This window comes from Salvelinus alpinus, chromosome 8 (genome assembly GCF_045679555.1).
Source record: "Salvelinus alpinus chromosome 8, SLU_Salpinus.1, whole genome shotgun sequence".
NCBI classification, from domain to species: domain Eukaryota; kingdom Metazoa; phylum Chordata; class Actinopteri; order Salmoniformes; family Salmonidae; genus Salvelinus; species Salvelinus alpinus.
This window is the reverse complement of record NC_092093.1, coordinates 29,508,439-29,533,467: the sequence shown is the minus strand read 5'-3', so window position 1 is coordinate 29,533,467 and position 25,029 is coordinate 29,508,439. Positions and strand designations below refer to the sequence as shown.

Below are 25,029 nucleotides of genomic sequence, written 5' to 3'. Positions count from 1 at the left end.
AATCCATTTTAGGGGTCTGAATACTTTCAGAATGCACTCTCACCACACACAGTCTTATCTTCTTCTACATCTGCATTGCTTGCTGTTTGGGGTTTTAGGCTGGGGTTCTGTATAGCACTTTGACATCTGCTGTAAAAAGGGCTTTATAAATATTTGATGGATGGTGGGAAATTGGACATTGTTTTTATGCAGATTTACAAATATTTGCATGAAAATCTGTCGCCAATTGGATGGAAACCTACGTAGCTAGTGACCTGGTTTGAGGACAAATTATTTTCAATGATTAAATAGATGTCCAAAAATCTGGCATTCTTGATGAATAAAGACAAATCTGAAGACATTCAGGAAGGCCATTGTTATGGCAGCTTGATCAGCAGCGATATGGGGAGACATTGAAATTTAAATCATACATTAAAATCAATCTTTCAGACAGTTGATAGATGTTGGCTGTTGAGGAATATAAACATTTATTGAGTAATGCAATAATATGCAAAGTTGACTAAATGGCAGTGGAGACATTGTTCTTTCACTGAACTAGCAATCAAAAGGTCCTGCTTCATTCATGGTCACCTCAACATGGTCATGAACATTTCTCCTTGTGGAAATGGAAATAAAAAAAGCATAACAAAAATAAATCTAACCATATAAATAAATAGACATGCGTCTCTCCATCGTAAAACTGAAAATAAATACAAGCTCTTTAAAAGAACTCCAGCAAATACCTCTTCAGAGCACCGAAGGTTACGCTCGCCATTTTCATTTTTGATTCCACCAACCCTCCCATTTCCCCTCCCTTCTCTCTCACGATCCGATGTAGTCATTCCAGCTCTGTTCTCTTCCATTGTTTGTGCTATTAACAAACCACAGTACAGACTCAAAGGAGAGTTAACACAACTAAGGGGTTCAGTCCGTTTCCATGGCACCACTTTCCTTGGACACCATAAGCCTCATCAGTTTGCCATGCAGTTTCTCGATCTTCTTCACGTCCTGGGCCTGGTCCGTCTTGTATTGTAAACACTGCAATGGAACAGAATGAGTCGTGGATTAGGTAGAGGGAAACAGACATGAGGCAAATATTTGTTATATACAAAAATTTAAAAACAACATGTCTCAAAAGTCTTACAAGCAACTGGTTAGTTTGCCAAATAGAGCCCCACAGTGGTGTTGTCATATTACCCATAAAACCTAGCGGTTAAACAGGAATATGGTTCCAATCGTGATTAGGATTAGGCCTGGCTCGTAGTCAGCGTTCCAATTCATCCTAAAGGTGTTTGATAGGGTTGAGGTCAGAGCTCTGTGCAGGCCAGTCAAGTTCTTCCACACTGATCGACAAACCATTTCTGTATGGACCTCGCTTTGTGCATGTCATGCTTAAACAGGAAAGGGCCTTCCCGAAACTGTTGCCACAAAGTTGGAAGCACAGAATCGTCTGTCATTGTAGCATTAAGATTTCCCTTCACTGGAACTAAAAACAACCCCAGACCATTATTCTTCCTCCAATAAACTTCACAGTTGGCACTACTGTAGTCGGGCAGGTAACGTTCACCTGGCATCCGCCAAACCCAGATTTGTCCGTCGGACTGCCAGATGGTGAAGCGTGATTCAATACTCCAGAGAACACGTTTCCACTGGTCCAGAGTCCAATAGCTGCAAGCTTTACACCACTCCAGCCGACACTTGGCATTGCACATGGTGATCTTAGGCTTGTGTGCGTGCGGCTGCTCGGCCATGGAAACACATTTCATAAAGCTCCTGATTAACAGTTCTTGTGTTGACTTCCTTCCAGAGGCAGTTTGGAACTCGGTAGTGAGTGTAGCAACTGAGGACAGACTTTTTTTTACACACTACGCGCTTCAACACTCGGCGGTCCCGTTCTGTGAGCTTGTGTGACCTACCACTTTGCGGCTAAGTCATTGTTGCTGCTAGAGGTTTCCACTTCACAATAACAGCACTTACAGTTGACCGGGGCAGCTCTAGCAGGGCAGAAATATGAAGAACTGACTTGTTGGAAAGGTGGCATCTATGACAGTACCACGATGAAAGTCACTGAGCTCTTCAGTAAGGCCATTCTACTGCCAATGTTTGTCTCTGGAGATTGCATGGCTGTGTGCCCTATTCTATACACCTGTCAGCAACAGGAGTGGCTGAAATAGCTGAAGCTACTAATTTGAAGGGGTGCTTTTGTATATACAGTCCAAATGAAAGTGATTTCAACATTCTGACTTGTAATGGGACTGTTTGGAAATGTTGAGCCTACATGTTAGATACATGCAAGTCTTCCACTCTCGGATTCTTAACAGGGATTAGTGGTTAGTGTAATGTAGGATACAAACAGATGTGCACATTGAACAGACTGTCTTCTCTTGAACATACCACTGCATCGTCGGTGACTTTGATGCGAAGGTTACCATCACAGTGTCTGTATTTGAGAACCACCCTGACCTGTATTAAAAGGAGAAGAAAATATTTTACAAACGTTAGCTAACTCGTTTCAACAAAGGTAACTGAAAGACCTTAGCCAATTTATTGAATTAAAATAATATGCAACTAACAGAGCTACATGTGTTACAACATGGTTGATTATCTTAACAGTATTCAGATTTCAACAGTTGACTAACCTCACTATTAGGCAATTTATAGTTTTTCCTTCCTATTCACATTTGCCAGCATATTTAACGTTAACAGTTGGCTTCTCGTAAACTGGCTGCATTGCTTGAAAACGGCAAGCTAACAAACTAGCTAACAGTAGTTAGCTATCCTGGCTGCTCCTCTAGACTTCATAGCCCTCCAACGGTGATGGTTATTATGGGCTATCACATTTATTTGTGCTGTGACATAACCATTACTAAATAAATGTTGCTAGTTACTGTAGCTAACAAAGTTTTAGACTTCATGGTTACCTTCATTGGCGCTGTCAAATATAGTTTTTCTGCCGCACGGGCGAACTCTTCCCATGTTTGATAATAAGGCATAATCCTTGTGCATAAGAAGTCAATTCTAAAAGAAAAACTGTTTAAATCGGCCTGTTAGGTTTTCTAACTTCTTAAAAACCACATCAGCGAACTACCAGGTAGAAAAGAACCGATGTATATAAACGTCTGCGATTGGACGAGAGCTCTGAAGACCAATCACAGAGCACAATACTGTGGAGTTCAAGGTATGTCGTAATTCTAGAAAATATTCTACATAGCTACGAGACATGATTCTCCTCCGGAGAGAGGAGAGATGAGTCTTTGCTGCTATACACTCATGGAGGCCTTCACGCGTCAGCCAGTAGATGGCAGAAATAGTTATGTTTTTTTCAAGAGCGCAAGAAGGGCGCTTTCATTAGAAAGTGAACATAACAGAAATGAATAAAATTAGATTTCATTCTTCTTGACAAAAAATATACTATTCGCAACAGTATAAGAAATTCAACTAAACAATTTCACGTTTCATTGAATAATGGCCTGTTTGACAACAAACCAAAGATATTTGACTAGCAAAAGCAGTCCATAGATCTATTTGATTATTGATTAAATATACCGTACCAGTCAAAAGTTTGGACACACCTACTCATTCAAGGGTTTCTTTATTTTTACTATTATAGTAATAGTGAAGCCATCAAAACTATGAAATAACACATATGGAATCATGTCAGAACAACAACCTCTCTCTCAATGTCAGTAAAACCGTGGACTACAGGAAACAGGGAGGAGAGCACACCCCCATCCACATCGACGGGGCAGCAGTGGAGCAGGTCGAGAACTTCAAGTTCCTCGGTGTCCAAATCATTAAAGACTTAAAATGGTCCAAACAGGTTTGGTATGGGCCCTCAAATCCTCCAACTGCACCATTGAGAACATTTTGACTCGCTGCATCACTGCCTGATATGGCAATAGCACTGCCCTTAATCGCGCTACAGAGGGTGGTGTGTACAGGACAGGGATCGAACCCCAGGCTGTAGTGACAGCTTTAGACCACTGCGCCACTCAGGAGGCCTCATTTAACACACTTTAAATGGTTTAGATAGTTAAATAGTGTAAATGTGTAGTGTGTAAATAGCTATTTCTAATTCAATAGACTACTACTCTTGCTCCCCAGACCAGGTGAAATTTAACTTGAAAGAGAAATCAAATAGGCTACTGAATCTCTAGGCCAGTAAGTATTTTCAGTCTCTGAGATAGATGACTCTTCTCTCTACCAGAAGCAGGTTGATGTTTATTAGAATGAGTCTTGTTCTGGAGGCAGAACTGAGCAATTTCTGCTAGACGGGCTATATTGTAAAATTTCTTGAAAACAAAAATGTGCTTTTTGGACTTATGGAGTGTGCTTAAGGAGGTGGTTAGGGTTAGGTTTCAAATCAGTTTAATGACTTTGTGGCTGCCGCTTTGCAGAGCTGCCTCAAGAACAAGTTAAATTACGAAAAAACGCTAACCTGCCTTCCAGGATTTACAAAAAATTGCATAATAAATTGTTTTGTTTTCATGTAGCCTATATTTAATACTATATCTGAAATAACAAAGCAAAAACTTGGGCCAATTGAGATATCGATAGTGACTAACAAATGTCAGTCAATTACTATAGCTCCCAGTGTAATTTTGTAAATGCCGGATCTCATGGTGCTTTCACTACAACTAGGAACTCGGAAAAAAACTAGGTCAGATTATGACGTCATTGGTTTTCAGGTCGGAAAGTCGGAGTTTTAGAAAGATGCTCGAGTTTCCGATTTAGAATTCCGAGGTCGCTGACCTAAAAATAAAAAAAATCCCAGTCGTTTTTGCCGAGTGCCCAGTTGTTTTGAACGCAGCATGAGCTGGTACGAACGGAGACAGGCCCACAGTCCCCTCCCGATTAATCGTGGGAGACAATAACTGACATCCACATAGTGGCGCACTGAGGTTGCTTATTAGCCTACAGCCCCCCCCATAAACGTGTCATTCAAAAAACCCGTTATTCCCTTTTTTTTTGCAAGGGGTACTTGCACCATCTCTGTTGGCTTTTGGGCTATCCCAAAAATCGAGGGGGTGTGGCCCTGTATGTTCTGTACGTCTCTTACGTACTCCACGTAGTTGAGAAACGCTTTGCGTCAGTGTTGTAGCAGTAGAGAGACGGGGATCCCAGCGGCACGTTGTCGCTATATGAAACAACTGCAGTCTCGCAGTAGCGAAAACCATAGAGTTTTTTCCGTCTGTTCTTTCATTAGAATTTCGTAAACGGAGGCGCGATGCACTAGATCATGTAGGATAAATACTTTTTACAATTTCATTTTTCTTTTTTTTTTTACTATACTGGATGTAACTACGAGCCTCTTTCGTCCCGCGGCGTTCCATTGATATTATTTTGTAGCCTATTTAAGTGCGAACTTTCTGAAAACCATTGCAAGATAAGTCATCAGTTAAATAACTTATTTGAAGCCCTTGACGAAGACCCTGTTGTGTGACAATACTGTGACTGAATCATGAGGTGAGTAATGATCTAAGTCTTGATTAAAAAACATTGCAGCAACATGATGCGACCATTTAAATTAAATTCACACAGGTAACTTTTTGAGAGGCTATATGTCCCACAAACTTTCTAACCGTATGCGGTCAAATGCATGTTATTCATTAGGTTATTTGGTCGTTTAAATATAGTAAAAAAGTGTATTCTATTCTGCATATACAGCAAATTGCAGTGCAGCTATGTCGATGTGGATCTTGTCTCATTGAATGTAAAATAGCAAGGCATGCATTGCGCAATTGTATTATCAGTGGCTGCTACAGAGTTTACTGAAAAACACATTTGTTTTTTATTTTAAACTGTGTCACACCTCCACACGCCTCCAGAAAAACATTTGCCCAGTTGTTGCAATCAATGCAATAACCGCAAGTGCAATGGTTAAACCTAGGCTAATTGACCAGTGTACTTTCAGTCAACATGAATGTACCTTTGATCATAGCAATTTCCCATGCATATTGACAAAACAAGACCCATGGAAATGTTGCTAGGGTTTTATTCTACGTGCAATGGGCTTTCATTCATTGTGGATTTTTTTTGCTGGTTAGACATTTGGGGATTATTCACAACGATAATGAAATATAATTTATTTGATGTCACATTAATTCAAACATCCGTTTTTTTCGTTGATGTTGACAATTGGATAGAGCTATGACTGTTTATTACGCAGGGCTTGCGCACTAACTGACTTGTGCCTTAAAAAATACATGTATTTGCATTGAACACATTTAATATCACACAAATCTAAACCTGTATTTAGTAAGTATGATTATTTCATTCTTAATGTTTTATTAGTCCTCTAAGGTCGTTCTTCCACCTATGTCACACTTGACTTGCTGATGATGAGCACCACTGCACTTAGGTGTCCCATGTCTCTGCAGTGCAGGTGTGCCGTTTACTGTAACCCCAGGATGAAACAAACATCTCAAATGTGCATGTTATAGTACACAATATGTAGTCTTCCTCTATTCAAAAGGTGTTATGTTGCTGATAAAGATGTGTATAAGTATAACAGCTTTGTGGCTGTTTGAAAAGGGCTCTCATTGTGTTGCAACGCGCTCATCACATTGTAGTGGAGGGAGTTGTCTGTGGGCTACGGAGAGTTCAGATGTCAAGGCTTGGTCCACAGTCAGAGGGTGAAACACTAGGGTGACCCCTAGTCAGATCCATGACTCAACATGGCGGGGGCGTGGTGCGGATGAGGCCCCTCGAGAGAAAGGCCTAAATGAGGCCAGCTGCTGGCATCTCTCCACTAGACCAAGCCTCATCTAACGATGGCTCTGGCTGCTCCAAGGAACTCAAGCGCTGCTGGAATTAACAAAATATATATATTTTTATCCATCTTGCTGATTGGTGATCACATTACTTATTGGAAATAGTAAATAACTAGGTTTCCATCCAATTGGTGACAGATTTTCATGCGAATATTCTAAAATCTGCATAAAACAATATGCACATATTTCCATCAAACTGGCTTATTGCGGATAAAAGACTTTGCGTGATGACGTAGTGTACAGAAATATTACTTTTGAAGTTAACTTCCCATGTCCCGAATAAAATAAAAGTTAAATGGGTTTCCATCACATTGTCAACTCTACTGATGGTTTTGTCACAACTGTTGCGTTATATAGCACGTGCGCTCCAACCAACAGCTCACAGATACAGTGTGAGTAGGCTACCTACATGAGATTGTGGATAAGAGCGAGATAATTTTTATTTGTCAAACAGCAGCCAAACATCAATCCTCATGTCACCAGAATAAGACCCCCAATATGTATTGGAAAGCAGCATCAAGCGCATCACCGTGCACTTTCACCCCACTGTGAAGTTCATCACAATTGATGTTATCTGTTGCCTAATAAACTGCATGGTTTCCCGAGTTATAGTTGGAGGACCACACAACATATGCGTTACTCCAAGTTTACTTTGATATGATAGTTATATCAATATTTGAGCATAAATGCGTTTCCACAGCCATTTCTCGCATAATTAATTTTACAGACACAAAAAGATCCCACCATGTTGAACGAACAAATTCTCTGTTGACATTTATAAAATTGTTTCCACATTTCCTTTTTCCTAAAGCCCGGTTGTGGCTTTTCATGCGTCAAGTAATTCATCCGCATGGAATGGTTGGATGGAGACCTGGTTAGTGATAGTAAATGGTGGGTGAAATTGAAGTAGTCCTTTCTGTTTTGATTCATTAGACAACAAAGATGAGTGTCAAAAGGGGGGCTAGGCTATCAGATGTGCCTGGTGGGTTTGTTCAACAGGTGTGAGGTGGTTGCTTGGGTTGACTGCTAGGCCAAGTTGCTGGCCTGACTGACTCATGACCATTTGTTTGTGTGTGTCAGGACAGACCCCATGGAAGTTGTCTTTCTCTATGTCAACTGATCAGTCACTATAAGCCCAAAGACCTGTCAACATAAGACACCTTTACTATGTCAGTGATGAAACCTGAACTGTCTGTTCCTTTAAAATTCCTCCCCCATGATGTTCTAAAATAGAGCCCCCAGTCAGTTATGCACTTGGGAAGTGAAGCACACTTGACGTTTTATCACTCCCGGTTGACGATTAAGCATCAGGCTGTGGGGTGTCATAGTAACAACCTCTGACAGCCTTTTCCTTTTGAGGAGCCTGTTACATTTACACTGATCCTGAGAAATAACAGCTGTGGAAATGCTGCTGGTATTTTTTTGTATACATTTCTTGTTCTAGTTTTCCTGATGACTGCCACAATTGTATTCAGCCTCTGGCTTTTTAATGGACTGGAGTAACCCTCCAAATAAAAAATCATTTAGTCCAAGTTTGTCTTGAGCCTAGTGATGCAAGTGGCTCATCAGACAGCAGTCAATAGGGATGAAGTGTGTGTGTGTGTGTGTGTCCGTCCACAGTCAGCCGTGACTGAGTGGAAAGCCAGGGCTTAATCCCAGATAGTGTTACCATACAGTAATAATTGGATGTAATTTCTGTTTCATTTTATAGGGGACTGTCATGAAACGGTGGCATGAGTCTTCGGAATAGGATGTGAGGAATAAGTTATTGTGCTCCAATGATTTATTTTGTCAATTTTCTCAGATTCTATCATCCACCCTCTGATCTCTGCTTTTCTCATCCCCCTCTACCTCCAGCTCTCTATCTGACAGTCCATCCTTATCGCTCTAATTTCTCCTCTGTTCACCGAAAAACTGCAAACCAGCCTTTCTGTAAGCATTTTATTTTGGCCTCTATCTGATGTCATTGCAGAGGAGTTTCATCTTTCACTCTGTGCACTTCACTTATCTCTGAGTGATTGTTCGTCCAAGCAAAGTGGACCCAGGAGAGAACTAATCACCACAGTGTTTCATGTCCCAGGATTAGGGCTGATTTACAGGAGACAAGTGGTTTTGTGCTCAAATAAGGTTACGTAATGTTTAATCCACTGACTGCGTTAAAACATTTTCGTCTGGTGTTTCCCCTCCTACCTGTTGTGTGTGTGAAACTAAGTTTAACTGGGTGTAAGTAAGCTGCTCTGTCTTTGTGTTTGTGTGTGTGTACACATTTTACTCTACTTGTGAGTACCAGAAGTCCTCACAAGAATACTAAACCAACTAAAATTCAGAGAAGTGAGGACATTATGCCAGTTCTCAATTGTAAAAAGCCTATTTTAGTGTTAAGGTTAGAATTAGGGTTAGTGCTAGTGGTTATAGTCAGGGTTAGGGGGGGGGGATTAGGGTTTTGAATAGGAATCAATTGTTTGTCCCCAAAAAGTCCTCACAAGTATAGTAAAACGTAACTGTGTGTATGTTTGTTTGTGTATGTGGGTGTCCAGTATGTTTTTAGCCTTTTAACCTTGCCTTGCCACAAGTAAAATCAGGAAATGAAACTGTCTCCATTGTTAGAGGTGGAGGATTTGTCTTGCCTTGTCTCTCTGACATGAATCACTAGACATGGTGAAGCTTTGTGGAGACGGCAAAGAAAATGTAGTGATCCACTTAATAAACACAAGAGTCCAGCAAAATCCTGCAACTGTGGTGGCAGTAGCAGGAACAGCGGCATCTGGTGGGCAAAACGTAGTACTTTCCCACTAATTTAATGGTAGAGAATGCAAGTGACTTCGTCACCAGATTCACAGGGAATACATTACAAAGGTTGAAAAAGCAGCAGTTCCATACTACTTGTCAGTCATAAAGAACTGCTACTGTATACTGGTTGTTGTCTCTCTCTTTGAGCTCGCTCGCTCGCTCTCTGTCTCTCTGAGCTCGCTCGCTCTGTCTCTATGAGCTCGCTCTGTCTCTATGAGCTCGCTCTGTCTCTATGAGCTCGCTCTGTCTCTATGAGCTCGCTATGTCTCTCTGAGCTCGCTCGCTCTCTCTCTCTCTGTCTCTCTGAGCTCGCTCGCTCGCTCTTTCTCTCTCTCTGAGCTCGCTCTCTCTCTCTCTCTGAGCTCGCTCGCTCTCTCTCTGAGCTCGCTCGCTCTCTCTCTGAGCTCGCTCGCTCTCTCTCTGAGCTCGCTTGCTCTCACTCTTTCTCTCTGAGTTCGCTCTCTCTCTCTCTGAGCTCGCTCTCTCTCTCTGAGCTCGCTCGCTCTCGCTCTCTTTCATTCTGAGCTCGCTCCCACGCTCTCTCTCTCTGAACTCGCTCGCTCGCTCTCTCTTTCTGAGCTCGCTCCCTCGCTCTCTATCTAAACTCGCTCTATACCTCGCTCTCTCTCTCTCTGAGCTCGCTCTCTCTCTCTCTCTCTCTGAGCTCACTCTCTCTCTTTGAGCTCGCCCACTCTCTCTCCTTGAGCTCGCTCGCTCTCTTTCTTTCTGAGCTCGCTCGCTCGCTCTCTCTCTCTGCTCGCTCTCTCTTTCTCTCTCTGCTCGCTCTCTCTTTCTCTCTGAGCTCGCTCGCTCGCTCTCTGTCTCTCTGAGCTCGCTCTGTCTCTCTGAGCTCGCTCGCTCTCTCTGAGCTCGCTCGCTCTCGCTCTCTTTCTTTCTGAGCTCGCTCTCTCTCTCTGCTCGCTCTCTCTTTCTCTCTCTGCTCGCTCTCTCTTTCTCTCTCTGCTCGCTCTCTCTTTCTCTCTGAGCTCGCTCGCTCTCGCTCTCTTTCTTTCTGAGCTCGCTCGCTCTCGCTCTCTTTCTTTCTGAGCTCGCTCGCTCTCTCTGCTCGCTCTCTCTGCTCGCTCTCTCTGCTCGCTCTCTCTTTCTCTCTCTGCTCTCTCTCTCTTTCTCTCTCTGCTCGCTCTCTCTTTCTCTCTGAGCTCGCTCGCTCGCTCTCTGTCTCTCTGTGCTCGCTCGCTCTGTCTCTCTGAGCTCGCTCGCTCTGTCTCTCTGAGCTCGCTCGCTCTGTCTCTCTGAGCTCGCTCGCTCTGTCTCTCTGAGCTCGCTCGCTCTGTCTCTCTGAGCTCGCTCGCTCTGTCTCTCTGAGCTCGCTCGCTCTCTCTCTCTGAGCTCGCTCGCTCTCTCTCTCTGAGCTCGCTCGCTCTCTCTCTCTGAGCTCGCTCGCTCTCTCTCTGAGCTCGCTCGCTCTCTCTCTGAGCTCGCTTGCTCTCTCTGTCTCTTTGAGCTCGCTCGCTCTCTCTCTGAGCTCGCTCTCTCTCTCTCTGAGCTCGCTCTCTCTCTCTCTGAGCTCGCTCTCTCTCTCTCTGAGCTCGCTCTCTCTCTCTCTCTGAGCTCACTCTCTCTCTTTGAGCTCGCCCACTCTCTCTCCTTGAGCTCGCTCGCTCTCTTTCTTTCTGAGCTCGCTCGCTCGCTCTCTCTCTCTGCTCGCTCTCTCTTTCTCTCTCTGCTCGCTCTCTCTTTCTCTCTGAGCTCGCTCGCTCGCTCTCTGTCTCTCTGAGCTCGCTCTGTCTCTCTGAGCTCGCTCGCTCTCTCTGAGCTCGCTCGCTCTCGCTCTCTTTCTTTCTGAGCTCGCTCTCTCTCTCTGCTCGCTCTCTCTTTCTCTCTCTGCTCGCTCTCTCTTTCTCTCTCTGCTCGCTCTCTCTTTCTCTCTGAGCTCGCTCGCTCTCGCTCTCTTTCTTTCTGAGCTCGCTCGCTCTCTCTGCTCGCTCTCTCTGCTCGCTCTCTCTGCTCGCTCTCTCTTTCTCTCTCTGCTCTCTCTCAATTTTTCAATTCAATTCAATTCAAGGGGCTTTATTGGCATGGGAAACATGTGTTAACATTGCCAAAGCAAGTGAGGTAGGTAATATACAAAAGTCAAATAAACAATAAAAATGAACAGTAAACATTACACATACAGAAGTTTCAAAACAATAAAGACATTACAAATGTCATATTATATATATGCAGTGTTGTAACAATGTACAAATGGTTAAAGCACACAAGTTAAAATAAATAAACATAAATATGGGTTGTATTTACAGTGGTGTTTGTTCTTCACTGGTTGCCCTTTTCTTGTGGCAACAGGTCACAAATCTTGCTGCTGTGATGGCACACTGTGGAATTTCACCCAGTAGATAAGGGAGTTTATCAAAATTGGATTTGTTTTCGAATTCTTTGTGGATCTGTGTAATCTGAGGGAAATATGTCTCTCTAATATGGTCATACATTGGGCAGGAGGTTAGGAAGTGCAGCTCAGTTTCCACCTCATTTTGTGGGCAGTGTGCACATAGCCTGTCTTCTCTTGAGAGCCATGTCTGCCTACGGCGGCCTTTCTCAATAGCAAGGCTATGCTCACTGAGTCTGTACATAGTCAAAGCTTTCCTTAAGTTTGGGTCAGTCACAGTGGTCAGGTATTCTGCCACTGTGTACTCTCTGTTTAGGGCCAAATAGCATTCTAGTTTGCTCTGTTTTTTTGTTAATTCTTTCCAATGTGTCAAGTAATTATCTTTTTGTTTTCTCATGATTTGGTTGGGTCTAATTGTGCTGTTGTCCTGGGGCTCTGTGGGGTGTGTTTGTGTTTGTGAACAGAGCCCTAGGACCAGCTTGCTTAGGGGACTCTTCTCCAGGTTCATCTCTCTGTAGGTGATGGCTTTGTTATGGAAGGTTTGGGAATCGCTTCCTTTTAGGTGGTTGTAGAATAATTAGATAATTAGTGGGTATCGGCCTAATTCTGCTCTGCATGCATTATTTGGTGTTCTACGTTGTACACGGAGGATATTTTTGCAGAATTCTGCATGCAGAGTCTCAATTTGGTGTTTGTCCCATTTTGTGAAATCTTGGTTGGTGAGCGGACCCCAGACCTCACAACCATAAAGGGCAATGGGCTCTATGACTGATTCAAGTATTTTTAGCCAGATCCTAATTGGTATGTTGAAATTTATGTTCCTTTTGATGGCATAGAAGGCCCTTCTTGCCTTGTCTCTCAGATCGTTCACAGCTTTGTGGAAGTTACCTGTGGTGCTGATGTTTAGGCCGAGGTATGTATAGTTTTTTGTGTGCTCTAGGGCAACGGTGTCTAGATGGAATTTGTGGTCCTGGTGACTGGACCTTTTTTGGAACACCATTATTTTGGTCTTACTGAGATTTACTGTCAGGGCCCAGGTCTGACAGAATCTGTGCAGAAGATCTAGGTGCTGCTGTAGGCCCTCCTTGGTTGGTGACAGAAGCACCAGATCATCAGCAAACAGTAGACATTTGACTTCGGATTCTAGTAGGGTGAGACCGGGTGCTGCAGACTGTTCTAGTGCCCGCGCCAATTCGTTGATATATATGTTGAAGAGGGTGGGGCTTAAGCTGCATCCCTGTCTCACCCCACGACCCTGTGTGAAGAAATGTGTGTGTTTTTTGCCAATTTTAACCGCACACTTGTTGTTTGTGTACATGGATTTTATAATGTCGTATGTTTTACCCCCAACACCACTTTCCATCAATTTGTATAGCAGACCCTCATGCCAAATTGAGTCGAAGGCTTTTTTGAAATCAACAAAGCATGAGAAGACTTTGCCTTTGTTTTGGTTTGTTTGGTTGTCAATTAGGGTGTGTAGGGTGAATACATGGTCTGTTGTACGGTAATTTGGTAAAAAGCCAATTTGACATTTGCTCAGTACATTGTTTTCATTGAGGAAATGTACGAGTCTGCTGTTAATGATAATGCAGAGTATTTTCCCAAGGTTACTGTTGACGCATATTCCACGGTAGTTATTGGGGTCAAATTTGTCTCCACTTTTGTGGATTGGGGTGATCAGTCCTTGGTTCCAAATATTGGGGAAGATGCCAGAGCTAAGGACGATGTTAAAGAGTTTTAGTATAGCCAATTGGAATTTGTTGTCTGTATATTTGATCATTTCATTAAGGATACCATCAACACCACAGGCCTTTTTGGGTTTGAGGGTTTTTATTTTGTCCTGTAACTCATTCAAGGTAATTGGAGAATCCAATGGGTTCTGGTAGTCTTTAATAGTTGATTCTAGGATTTGTATTTGATCATGTATATGTTTTTGTTCTTTATTCTTTGTTATAGAGCCAAAAAGATTGGAGAAGTGGTTTACCCATACATCTCCATTTTGGATAGATAATTCTTCGTGTTGTTGTTTGTTTAGTGTTTTCCAATTTTCCCAGAATTGGTTAGAGTCTATGGAGTCTTCAATTACATTGAGCTGATTTCTGACGTGCTGTTCCTTCTTTTTCCGTAGTGTATTTCTGTATTGTTTTAGTGATTCGCCATAGTGAAGGCGTAGACTCAGGTTTTCCGGGTCTCTATGTTTTTGGTTGGACAGGTTCCTCAATTTATTTCTTAGATTTTTGCATTCTTTATCAAACCATTTGTCATTGTTGTTCATTTTCTTCGGTTTTCTATTTGAGATTTTTAGATTTGATAGGGAAGCTGAGAGGTCAAATATACTGTTAAGATTTTCTACTGCCAAGTTTACACCTTCACTATTGCAGTGGAACATTTTACCCAGGAAGTTGTCTAAAAGGGATTGAATTTGCTGTTGCCTAATTGTTTTTTGGTAGGTTTCCAAACTGCATTCCTTCCATCTATAGCATTTCTTAATGTTACTCAGTTCCTTTGGCTTTGATGCCTCATGATTGAGTATTGCTCTGTTCAAGTAGACTGTGATTTTGCTGTGGTCTGATAGGGGTGTCAGTGGGCTGACTGTGAACGCTCTGAGAGACTCTGGGTTGAGGTCAGTGATAAAGTAGTCTACAGTGCTACTGCCAAGAGATGAGCTATAGGTGAACCTACCATAGGAGTCCCCTCGAAGCCTACCATTGACTATGTACATACCCAGCGTGCGACAGAGCTGCAGGAGTTGTGACCCGTTTTTGTTGGTTATGTTGTCATAGTTGTGCCTAGGGGGGCATATGGGGGAGGGAATGCTGTCACCTGCAGGCAGGTGTTTGTCCCCCTGTGTGCTGAGGGTGTCAGGTTCTTGTCCAGTTCTGGCATTTAGGTCGCCACAGACTAATACATGTCCCTGGGCCTGGAAATGATTGATTTCCCCCTCCAGGATGGAGAAGCTGTCTTTATTAAAGTATGGGGATTCTAGTGGGGGGATATAGGTAGCACACAGGAGGACATTTTTCTCTGTTAAGATAATTTCCTTTTGAATTTCTAGCCAAATGTAAAATGTTCCTGTTTTGATTAATTTAATGGAGTGAGTTAGGTCTGCTCTATACCAAATTAGCATTCCCCCTGAGCCCCTTCCCTGTTTCACACCTGGTAGTTTGGTGGATGGGACTACCAGCTCTCTGTAACCTAGAGGGCAACCAGTGGGTCCGTCTCCGCTATACCATGTTTCTTGCAGGATGACAATGTCTGCATTACCGATTTCTTTGGTGAAGTCCGTGTTCCTGCTCTTTAGGCCAAAGGCAGATGACCTCAGGCCTTGGATATTCCAGGATGATATAGTGAAGGCTTTTTGTTCCATAAAGTGTCCAATGTTGTTGGCCGTGTGGTTTGGCCTCAGGCCAGTAAGTGTGAGCAGAGCCTGCTGAGCATCTGGTACATGCCGTTGGCTTGGGCGAGTGTAAGAGTGGGGGTTGGGCCTGTTTGCCCGCTCACTACCTGGGCGTATGTGTGACTTCCATGTTGATGCTCTCTTTGCGGGGGTGGGGTGCATGGGGTGGGCAGGAGTGGCATAGGTCTGATCTGAGGGGGCCTAAATGGGGTGTGGGCATGGTTGATGTGGGGGGGTGTTGATTGGTTGGGGTGGGGGTGTGGATGTGTCTGGGGGTGCTGTGGTCTGGATGTAAGTCCTCTTGGCGTGGGTCCTCTATGTGTAGGTCCACGGGGGGGTCCTGCAGGTCTTGGAGGGTGTCTCGCTGGTCTGGGTGGGGTGTCTATTGATCTGTTGCTCCTGTGTGAAGTGTTGGGGCTGCGTTTGAGAGCGATGTCCTTTAGAGTCCGGACAAAGGTGGGCACTGCTGCCTTATAGAGGTGGACCTGGTCATAGAGGCTGTTCAAGTCCAGGGTGGAGTGGTGGGCCAGGAAAACATTTGGTTTTGAGGCACAGTCACGGGAAATGCTTGCGTTTACCCGCTGTATTGTAGCAGGGTGGAAGTCTTTTCGTGGTAGCAGGGTGGAGATAACCACTTGTGCATTGGGGAAAGTAGAAGAAGCTTTTTCAATCACTCCCTTCAGTGCTGTGGCCACCCTTTCCTGTTTTGCTCTCAGGTCGTTTGTGCCTGTGTGTATTATTATGTGGCTAGGTGAGCCTAGTTTGTCCTCAGACAGAAGGTCTAGGGCGCGCTGGGTGTTTGGACACCAGAGTTTAGACACACTGTGTTTGGGAAAAAGTTTTTTTTCTTCTATATATTTCCCATTTGAGTCCATAAGGAGAACAATCTGTGTCTTGTGTTTGTTCTCAGTGGGTGTGGGGGGGTTGTCAGGAGGGCTATCAGGGTGGCTGACAGGGGGGGTGCTCAGGGGGGGTGAGAGCTGCTGGGCTTGGGTTTTTTCTTTTGTCTGTTCTGCTGTGATGTTGACTCTATGGTCAGGGTCTGGTGTGGACTGTTCTGCTGTGGTGTCGAGACTTTTGTCCGGTGCTGAGGTGGGCTGTTCTGCTGGCGTCTCTGTGGGGATGGCCACCTCCCTAGTGGGTTGTTCTCTGTCACATGCCATCCCCCTCAACCTCTCCTCCAGCAGTCTGATCCTCTCCTCCATCCCCCTCTCCCTCTCCTCCAGCAGTCTGATCCTCTCCTCTAGTGCTTTGTTCTGCTCCTGCTTCTGCTCTTTCTCCTGTTGAAGTTGTCTCACCACTGTCCAGAGTGCAGATATGTCTCTCTCCACCTCCAGCTCTCCTGGTCTGGTTAAGGGGTTGTTGTGCTGGACTGTTGTCTGGGTCTGTGCTGACTGGAGTGTAATCACCTGCTGTTCCAGCTCCACCTGCCTTACCTCCAGCTGGGTAAATTTATCCTTCATTTCAATGAGGGAGGAGTGCTCTGTACTGGGAGGTTGACTGTCTGCTGAGGGTTGCTCGTCTGTGGGGTTATATGGTGAGGAGGTCTGGTCTGACCCGCTTGGGGTGGGGGTATCTTTATCAAGGGAGAGCTTCTCCTGCTGGGCTAGTTCTTTGATTAGGTGAAAGTCCAGCTGAAACTGTTTGGGGTTGCCCTGTACCAATACTGTTCCAGACTTATATAGATTTATGTTAGCTGACTCAGAGTCCTCGTTGTCAAGTATCCTGAGTTTCCACCCCTCGTTAACCCCCCCCTCTCTTAACAGAGGGGTAGTGTGCTAATATAGCACTGTGCCATGCCAGGGGATGGTTTGTGTGGAAGATAAGGTTGCTGATGTTCCCATTTTTGTAATAGTCAGCAAAAAGTGTCTCTTGATTTTCCATAAGGAGCTTCATTTTGTGCTCTTTTCTTGCCTTATCATTCTTTACACTCACAGGGTACTGTATTTTAATTACCTCTGAACAGCAGGAGGGAGCTTCTAAGGCCTCTCCATTTGGTTGGGGTAGACTATTCGACTCTCCTGCCATTGTTGGGCTAATGGTCTTTGACACCTCTCACTTGACACGTCAGTGCTAGTTGAAGCTGTATCAAGTCAGTTACAGTTGAATACAGTTGAAGCTGTATCTCTCTCAGTTCCACAAAAAATCCAAGTTTAACTAACTCTAAATCTATCTTTTTTAAAGAAAATGCTGAAAAATGCAGGAGCTCATCTGATCATCTGATCATGACCTCTCTCTCTCTCTCTCCTTGTTAGCTAGCTCTCTCTCTTTCTCTCTCTGCTCGCTCTCTCTTTCTCTCTGAGCTCGCTCGCTCGCTCTCTGTCTCTCTGTGCTCGCTCGCTCTGTCTCTCTGAGCTCGCTCTGTCTCTCTGAGCTCGCTCGCTCTGTCTCTCTGAGCTCGCTCGCTCTGTCTCTCTGAGCTCGCTCGCTCTGTCTCTCTGAGCTCGCTCGCTCTGTCTCTCTGAGCTCGCTCGCTCTGTCTCTCTGAGCTCGCTCGCTCTCTCTCTCTGAGCTCGCTCTCTCTCTCTGAGCTCGCTCGCTCTCTCTCTCTGAGCTCGCTCGCTCTCTCTCTCTGAGCTCGCTCGCTCTCTCTCTGAGCTCGCTCGCTCTCTCTCTGAGCTCGCTTGCTCTCTCTGTCTCTTTGAGCTCGCTCGCTCTCTCTCTGAGCTCGCTCTCTCTCTCTCTCTGAGCTCGCTCTCTCTCTCTCTGAGCTCCTTCGCTCTCTCTCTCTCTCTGAGCTCCTTCGCTCTCTCTCTCTCTGATCTCGCTCTCTTTCTCTCTGAGCTTGCTCGCTCTCTCTCTCTCTCTGAGTTCGCTCTCTTTCTCTCTCTGAGCTCATTCGCTCTCTCTCTCTCTGATCTCGCTCTCTTTCTCTCTCTCACTGAGCTCGCTCGCTCTCTTCGCACGCTCGCTCTGTCTCTCTGTGCTTGCTCTCTCAGCTTACTCGCTCTTTCTCTCTGGGCTCGCACGCTCTCTCTCTGAGCTCGCTCGCTCTCTCTCTGAGCTCACTCGCTCCTTCGCTCTCTCTCTCTCTGATCTCGCTCGCTCGCTCTCAATCTCTCTGAGCTCTCTCTCTCTCTGAGCTCTCTCTCTCTCTGAGCTCGCTCACTCCCTCGCTCTCTCTGAGCTCGCTCCCTCTCGCTCTCTCTCTGAGCTCGCTCGCTCGCTCTCTCTCTGAGCTCGTTCTCTCTCTGAGCTCGCTCTCTCTCTGAGCTCGCTCGCTCTCTCTCTCTGAGCTCGCTCGCTCGCTCTCTCTCTCTGAGCTCGCTCGCTCTCTCTCTCTGAGCTCGCTCTCTATCTCTAAACTTGCTCTATCCCTTGCTCTCTCTCTTCGCTCGCTCGCTCTCTTCGCTCGCTCGCTCTGTCTCTCTGTGCTTGCTCTCTCTCTCAGCTTACTCGCTCTTTCTCTCTGGGCTCGCACGCTCTCTCTCTGAGCTCGATCTCTCTCTCTCTCTGAGCTCGCTATCTCTCTCTCTCTGAGCTCGCTCTCTCTCTCTGAGCTCGCTCTCTCTCTCTGAGCTCCTTCGCTCTCTCTCTCTCTCTCTGAGCTCCTTCGCTCTCTCTCTCTCACTGAGCTCGCTCGCTCGCTCGCTCTCTTCGCTCGCTCGCTCTGTCTCTCTGTGCTTGCTCTCTCTCTCAGCTTACTCGCTCTTTCTCTCTGGGCTCGCACGCTCTCTCTCTGAGCTTGCTCGCTCTCTCTCTGAGCTCGCTCTCTCTCTCTCTGAGCTCGCTATCTCTCTCTCTCTGAGCTCGCTCTCTCTCTGAGCTCGCTATCTCTCTCTCTCTGAGCTCACTCTCTCAATTCAATTCTATTTTCAATTCAATTGACTTTATTGACATGGCAAGTTCATTATTACTTACATTGTCAAAGTATACATATCGAAAAATAAAAATAAAATATATATGTATATATATACAAAATATATATATATTTATATATAAATAAATGGTGGGACCAACAGTAATAATAATAGTAGTAGTGGACATGGGATTACCATTAACAACAACTACAACAACAATATTAATCAGAACAACAATACATTAAATCAATGGTAGTAGACCAGTGTCAACATGACTGAGAAGACATATGACCTGGTATGAAAGACAAAACAAAACTAAGCTAAATGGGAAATATTATCAACATTACTTTGCATTTTTCACATTTTGGCTTTTCACCCAATAAATATTTGATTTTTTCTTCATCTTTTATAGTTTCAAATTCTTTGTATTGAGTTATAATTTTGGGAAAGAAATATGCTCTTAGGTCTGAGTATTTGTCACAGTGTAGTAGGAAATGCACTTCTGTCTCTACCTCTCCCCTGGAGCAGAGTGAGCACAGCCTGTCCTCCCTGGGCAGCCAGGTTTGTCTGTGACGACCGGTCTCTATAGCCAGACTGTGCTCACTGAGTCTGTACCTAGTCAATGTTTTCCTCAGTTTTCTATCAGTCACAGTGGTCAGATAGTCTGCCACCATGTACTGTCTGTTTAGAGCCAAATAGCATTGAAGTTTACTTTGATTTTTTGTGGTGTCTTTCCAATAGGTTATATATTTTTCTTTTTGTTTTGTGATGATTTGGTTGGGCCAGATTTTCTGAGGGCTGTCCCGAGGCTCTATGGGGTTGGTTTGGGTTGGTGAACTGAGCCTCAGAACCAGCTGGCTGAGGGGACTCTTCTCTGGTTTCATCTCTTGACATTGTAGAGCTGTGTGATGGAATGTTTTAGGGTCACTTGTTTTTAGATGGTTGTAAAATTTGATGGCTCTTTTTTCTATTCGAATGAGGAGGGGGTATTGGCCCAATTCTGCCCTACATGCGTTATTTGGAGTTTTTCTTTGTACTTGCAATACAGTCTTGCAAAACTCTGCATGCAATATTTCAGTTGGATGTTTGTCCCATTTAGTAAATTCATTATTAGAGATTGGACCCCATACTTCACTGCCATATAGAGCAATTGGTTCTATAGCTGATAGAAAAATTTTGAGCCAGATTCTAATTGGAATTTCAATTTTGATGTTCCTTTTAATGGCATAGAATGCTCTTCTTGCTTTGTCTCTCAGCTCATTCACAGCCATGTGAAAGCTACCTGTGTTGCTGATATTTAGTCCTAGATATGTGTAGTTTTTGGTCTGTTCTAATAGAACTGTGTCCAAATAGAATTTATATTTGTCATCCTTATTTCCCGACCTTTTTTGGAATATCATTATATTTGTTTTTTTTAGGTTAACGGTCAGAGCCCAGGTCTGACAGAACCTGTGAAGACGATCTAGGTGCTGCTGTAACCCCTCTTTAGTGGGAGACAGCAGCACCAGGTAATCTGCGTACAGCAGACACTTGATTTCAGTGTTGTGTAGGGTGATACCAGGTGCTGCCGATTCTTCTAATGTTTTTGCCAATTCATTAATGTAGATGTTAAATAATGTTGGACTTATTGGGCAGCCCTGTTTCACTCCCCGCCCCTGAGAGAAGAAGTCTGTTTGCTTGTTGCCAATTTTAACCGCACATTTGTTTTTAGTGTACATTGATTTAATAAAATCATATGTTTTCCCTCCAATACCACTTTCTATTAGTTTATAAAAAAGACCTTCATGCCAAATTGAATCAAATGCTTTCTTGAAATCTACAAAACACGAGTAGATTTTGCCTTTGTTTTGGTTAACTTGTTTATCCATTAGAGTGTGGAGGGTGTAAATGTGGTCTGTTGTACGATAATTTAAAAAAAATCCAATCTGGCTTCTGCTCAGGACGTTGTGTTCGTCAAGGAAATGATGTAGTCTGCTATTTATAATACTGCAGAGAATTTTCCCCAAGTTGCTGTTAATGCAAATTCCTCTGTAATTATTTGAGCTCAAATTTGTCTCCATTTTTATAGATTGGTGTGATCAATCCCTGGTTCCAAATATCAGGGAAAATACCTGCAGTGAGGATAATGTTGAAGAGTTTGAGTATAGCCAATTTGAATTTGTGGTCTGTATATTTGATCATTTCATTTAAAATCCCATCAGCACCACAGGCCTTTTTGGGTTGGAGATTGCATATTTTTTCCAATAATTCTTCTTCTGTAATTGGGGTAGCCACAGGATTCTGATAGTCTTTGACTGCTAATTCAAGGATTTGTAATTTTTCTTGTATATCTTTTTGTTCTGGGCTCTTTGTTATATTGCTGTAGAGGTTTGCAAAGTGATTTCTCCACATATCCCCATTTTGGATAGCCAACTCCTCATGATGAGGTTTGTTTAATTTATTCCAATTCTCCCAGAAGTGGTTTGATTCTATGGATTCCTCAATTCCATCCAGCTGATTTCTAATGTGCTGTTCCTTTTTTGTTCTTAGGGTGCGTTTGTATTGCTTCAGTGTTTCCCCATATTGAAGGCGTATATTTTTGTTGTCTGGTTCTCTGTGTTTTTGATTAGATATATTTCTCAATGACTTTCTTAGATTTTTGCAATCATTATCAAACCATTTTTCATTATCTGTTATTTTTGGTTTGCTCTTATGCTTCTTTAGATTAGCCAAGGAGGCTAATTTGTCAAATATAAAGTTTATGTTCCTAACGGCCAAATTTACACCTTCATTGCTGAAGGAGAATGTTAAGGCTAAAAAGTTGTCCAGGAGAGATTGTATTTTTTGGCTACTAATTGCTTTTTGGTAGATGTCTGTACTGTTTGCACTCACTTTCTCTCTCTCTGAGCTCCTTCGCTCTCTCTCTCACTGAGCTCGCTCCCTCTCGCTCTCTCTGAGCTCGCTCGCTCTCTCTCTCTGAGCCCTCTCGCTCTCTCTCTCTGAGCCCTCTCGCTCTCTCTCTCTGAGCCCTCTCGCTCTCTCTCTCTCAGCTCGCTCGCTCTCTCTCTCTGAGCTCGCTCGCTCTCTCTCTCTGAGCTCGCTCGCTCTCTCTCTCTGAGCTCGCTCGCTCTCTCTCTCTGAGCTCGCTCTCTATCTTTCTGAGCTCGCTCGCTCCTTCGCGCTCTCTCTCTGATCTCGCTCGCTCGCTCTCAATCTCTCTGATCTCGCTCGCTCTCAATCTCTCTGAGCTCGCTCGCTCGCTCTCTCTCTCTGAGCTCGCTCTCTATCTCTGAGCTCGCTCTCTATCTCTCTGAGCTCGCTCGCTCCTTCGCGCTCTCTCTCTGATCTCGCTCGCTCGCTCTCAATCTCTCTGATCTCGCTCGCTCGCTCTCAATCTCTCTGAGCTCGCTCGCTCTCTCTCTCTGAGCTCGCTCGCTCTATCTCTCTGAGCTCTCTCTCTCTAAACTCGCTCTATCCCTTGCTCTCGCTCTTCGCTCGCTCGATCTCTTCGCTCGCTCGCTCTGTCTCTCTGTGCTCGCTCTCTCTCTCAGCTCGCTCGCTCTTTCTCTCTGGGCTCGCACGCTCTCTCTCTCTGAGCTCGCTCGCGCTCTCTCTGAGCTCGCTCTCTCTCTCTCTGAGCTCGCTCTCTCTCTCTCTCTCTGAGCTCTCTCTCTCTCTCTCTCTCTCTGAGCTCGCTCGCTCTCTCTCTCTCTCTGAGCTCGCTCTCTCTCTCTCTGAGCTCCTTCGCTCTCTCTCTCTGATCTCTCTCTCTCTCTGAGCTCGCTCGCTCTCTCTCTGAGCTCTCTCTCTCTCTCTCTCTCTGAGCTCGCTCGCTCTCTCTCTCTGAGCTCTCTCTCTCTCTCTGAGATCTTTTTCTCGCTCTCTCTCTCTCTGAGCTCCTTCACTCTCTCTCTCTCTCTCTGAGCTCGCTCTTTCTCTCTCTGAGCTCGCTCTCTCTCTCTCTGAGCTCCTTCGCTCTCTCTCTCTCTCTCTGATCTCGCTCTCTTTCTCTCTCTCTGATCTCGCTCTCTTTCTCTTTCACTGAGCTCGCTCTCTATCTCTGAGCGCTCTCTGAGCTCGCTCGCTCGTTCGCTCTCTCTCTCTCTCTGAGCGCTCTCTGAGCTCGCTCGCTCCTTCGCTCTCTCTCTCTCTGATCTCGCTCGCTCGCTCTCAATCTCTCTGAGCTCGCTCTCTCTCTCTGAGCTCGCTCGCTCTCTCTCTCTCTGAGCTCGCTCTCTCTCTCTCTCTGAGCTCCTTCGCTCTCTCTCTCTCTGATCTCGCTCTCTTTCTCTCTCACTGAGCTCGCTCGCTCGCTCTCTCTCTCTGAGCGCTCTCTCTCTCTGAGCGCTCTCTCTCTCTGAGCGCTCTCTCTCTCTGAGCTCTCACCCTCTCTCTCTCTGAGCTCGCTCTCTCTCTCTGTGCTCGCTCTCTCTCTCTGTGCTCGCTCTCTCTCTCAGCTCGCTCGCTCTTTCACTCTGGGCTCGCTCTTTCTCTCTCTGAGCTCGCTCTCTCTCTCTCTGAGCTCCTTCGCTCTCTCTCTCTCTGATCTCGCTCTCTTTCTCTCTCACTGAGCTTGCTCCCTCTCGCTCTCTCTGAGCTCGCTCGCTCGCTCTCTCTCTGAGCTCGCTCTCTATCTCTGAGCTCGCTCCCTCCTTCGCTCTCTCTCTCTCTGAGCTCGCTCTCTCTCTCTGAGCTCGCTCTCTCTCTCTGAGCTCGCTCTCTCTCTCTGAGCTCGCTCTCTCTCTCTGAGCTCGCTCTCTCTCTCTGAGCTCGCTCTCTCTCTCTGATCTCGCTCGCTCGCTCTCAATCTCTCTGAACTCGCTCGCTCGCTCTCTCTCTCTGAGCTCTCTCTCTCTGAGCTCTCTCTCTCTCTCTGAGCTCGCTCGCTCCCTCGCTCTCTCTGAGCTCGCTCGCTCTCTCTCTCTCTGAGCTCCCATGCTCTCTCTCTCTGCTCGCTCTCTTTCTCTGCTCGCTCGCTCTCTCTCTCCGCTCGCTCTCTCTTTCTCTCTGAGCTCGCTCGCTCTCTTTGCTCGTCCGCGCTCTCTGTCGCTCTATGAGCTCGCTCGCTCGCTCTCTCTGTCTCTATGAGCTCGCTCTCTCTTTCTCTATGCTCGCTCGCTCTCTCTGAGCTCGCTCTCTGTCTCTCTGAGTTCGCTCGCTCTCTCTGTCTCTGAGCTCGCTCGCTCTCTCTTTCACTCTGAGCTCGCTCTCTCTTTCTCTATGCTCGCTCGCTCTCTCTGAGCTCGCTCTCTGTCTCTCTGAGCTCGCTCGCTCTCTGAGGTCGCTCGCTCTCTCTCTCTGAGCTCGCTCTCTCTCTCTAAACTCGCTCTATCCCTTGCTTTCTCTCTTCGCTCGCTCGCTCTCTTCGCTCGCTCGCTCTGTCTCTCTGTGCTCGCTCTCTCTCTCAGCTCGCTCGCTCTCTCTCTCTGTGCTCGCTCTCTCTCTCAGCTCGCTCGCTCTCTGTCTCTATGAGCTTGCTCGCTCTCTGTCTCTCTGAGCTCGCTCGCTCTCTCTGTCTCTCTGAGCTCGCTCGCTATCTCTTTCACTCTGAGCTCGCTCTCTCTTTCTCTATGCTCGCTCTTTCTCTATGCTCGCTCTCTCTCTATGAGCTCGCTCTGTCTCTATGAGCTCGCTCGCTCTCTGTCTCTCTGCTCGCTCTCTCTCTCTCTATGAGCTCGCTCTGTCTCTATGAGCTCGCTCTATGTCTCTATGAGCTCGCTCGCTCTGTGTCTCTCTGAGCTCGCTCGCTCTCTCTCTCTCTGAGCTCGCTCACTGTCTCTTTCTCTCTGAGCTCGCTCGCTCTCTCTCTCTGAGCTCACTCGCTCTCTCTTTCTCTATGCTCTCTGAGCTCGTTCGCTCTCTCTCTCTGTGCTCGTTCGCTCTCTCTCTCTCTCAGCTCGCTCTCTCTCTCTCAGCTCGCTCAATCTTTCTCTCTGGGCTCGCTCGCTCAATCTTTCTCTCTGGGCT

General features: G+C 45.4%; 2 protein-coding genes across 2 annotated transcripts in view; one reads left to right on the top strand and one right to left on the bottom strand.

Annotated features, from left to right (window-relative positions):
* Nucleotides 1–443: 443 nt before the first annotated feature.
* On the bottom strand, nt 444–3,100 carry LOC139582890 (signal recognition particle 9 kDa protein-like). The gene is made up of 3 exons (XM_071413317.1): nt 2,901–3,100; nt 2,374–2,442; nt 444–1,017 (listed from the first exon to the last, which is right to left on the bottom strand). The coding sequence occupies exons 1-3, from the start codon at nt 2,970–2,972 to the stop codon at nt 904–906; spliced, it is 255 nt and encodes an 84-aa protein (XP_071269418.1). The 5' UTR covers nt 2,973–3,100; the 3' UTR covers nt 444–903.
* A 1,973-nt stretch (nt 3,101–5,073) lies between these two features.
* The window catches only part of LOC139582885 (protein enabled homolog), a 170,633-nt gene continuing 150,677 nt past the window's right edge, over nt 5,074–25,029 (top strand). The window contains exon 1 of the mRNA XM_071413310.1: nt 5,074–5,445. Coding sequence (XP_071269411.1) covers nt 5,441–5,445 — 5 coding nt within the window. The 5' untranslated portion in view covers nt 5,074–5,440. The remainder of the gene's footprint in view (nt 5,446–25,029) is intronic.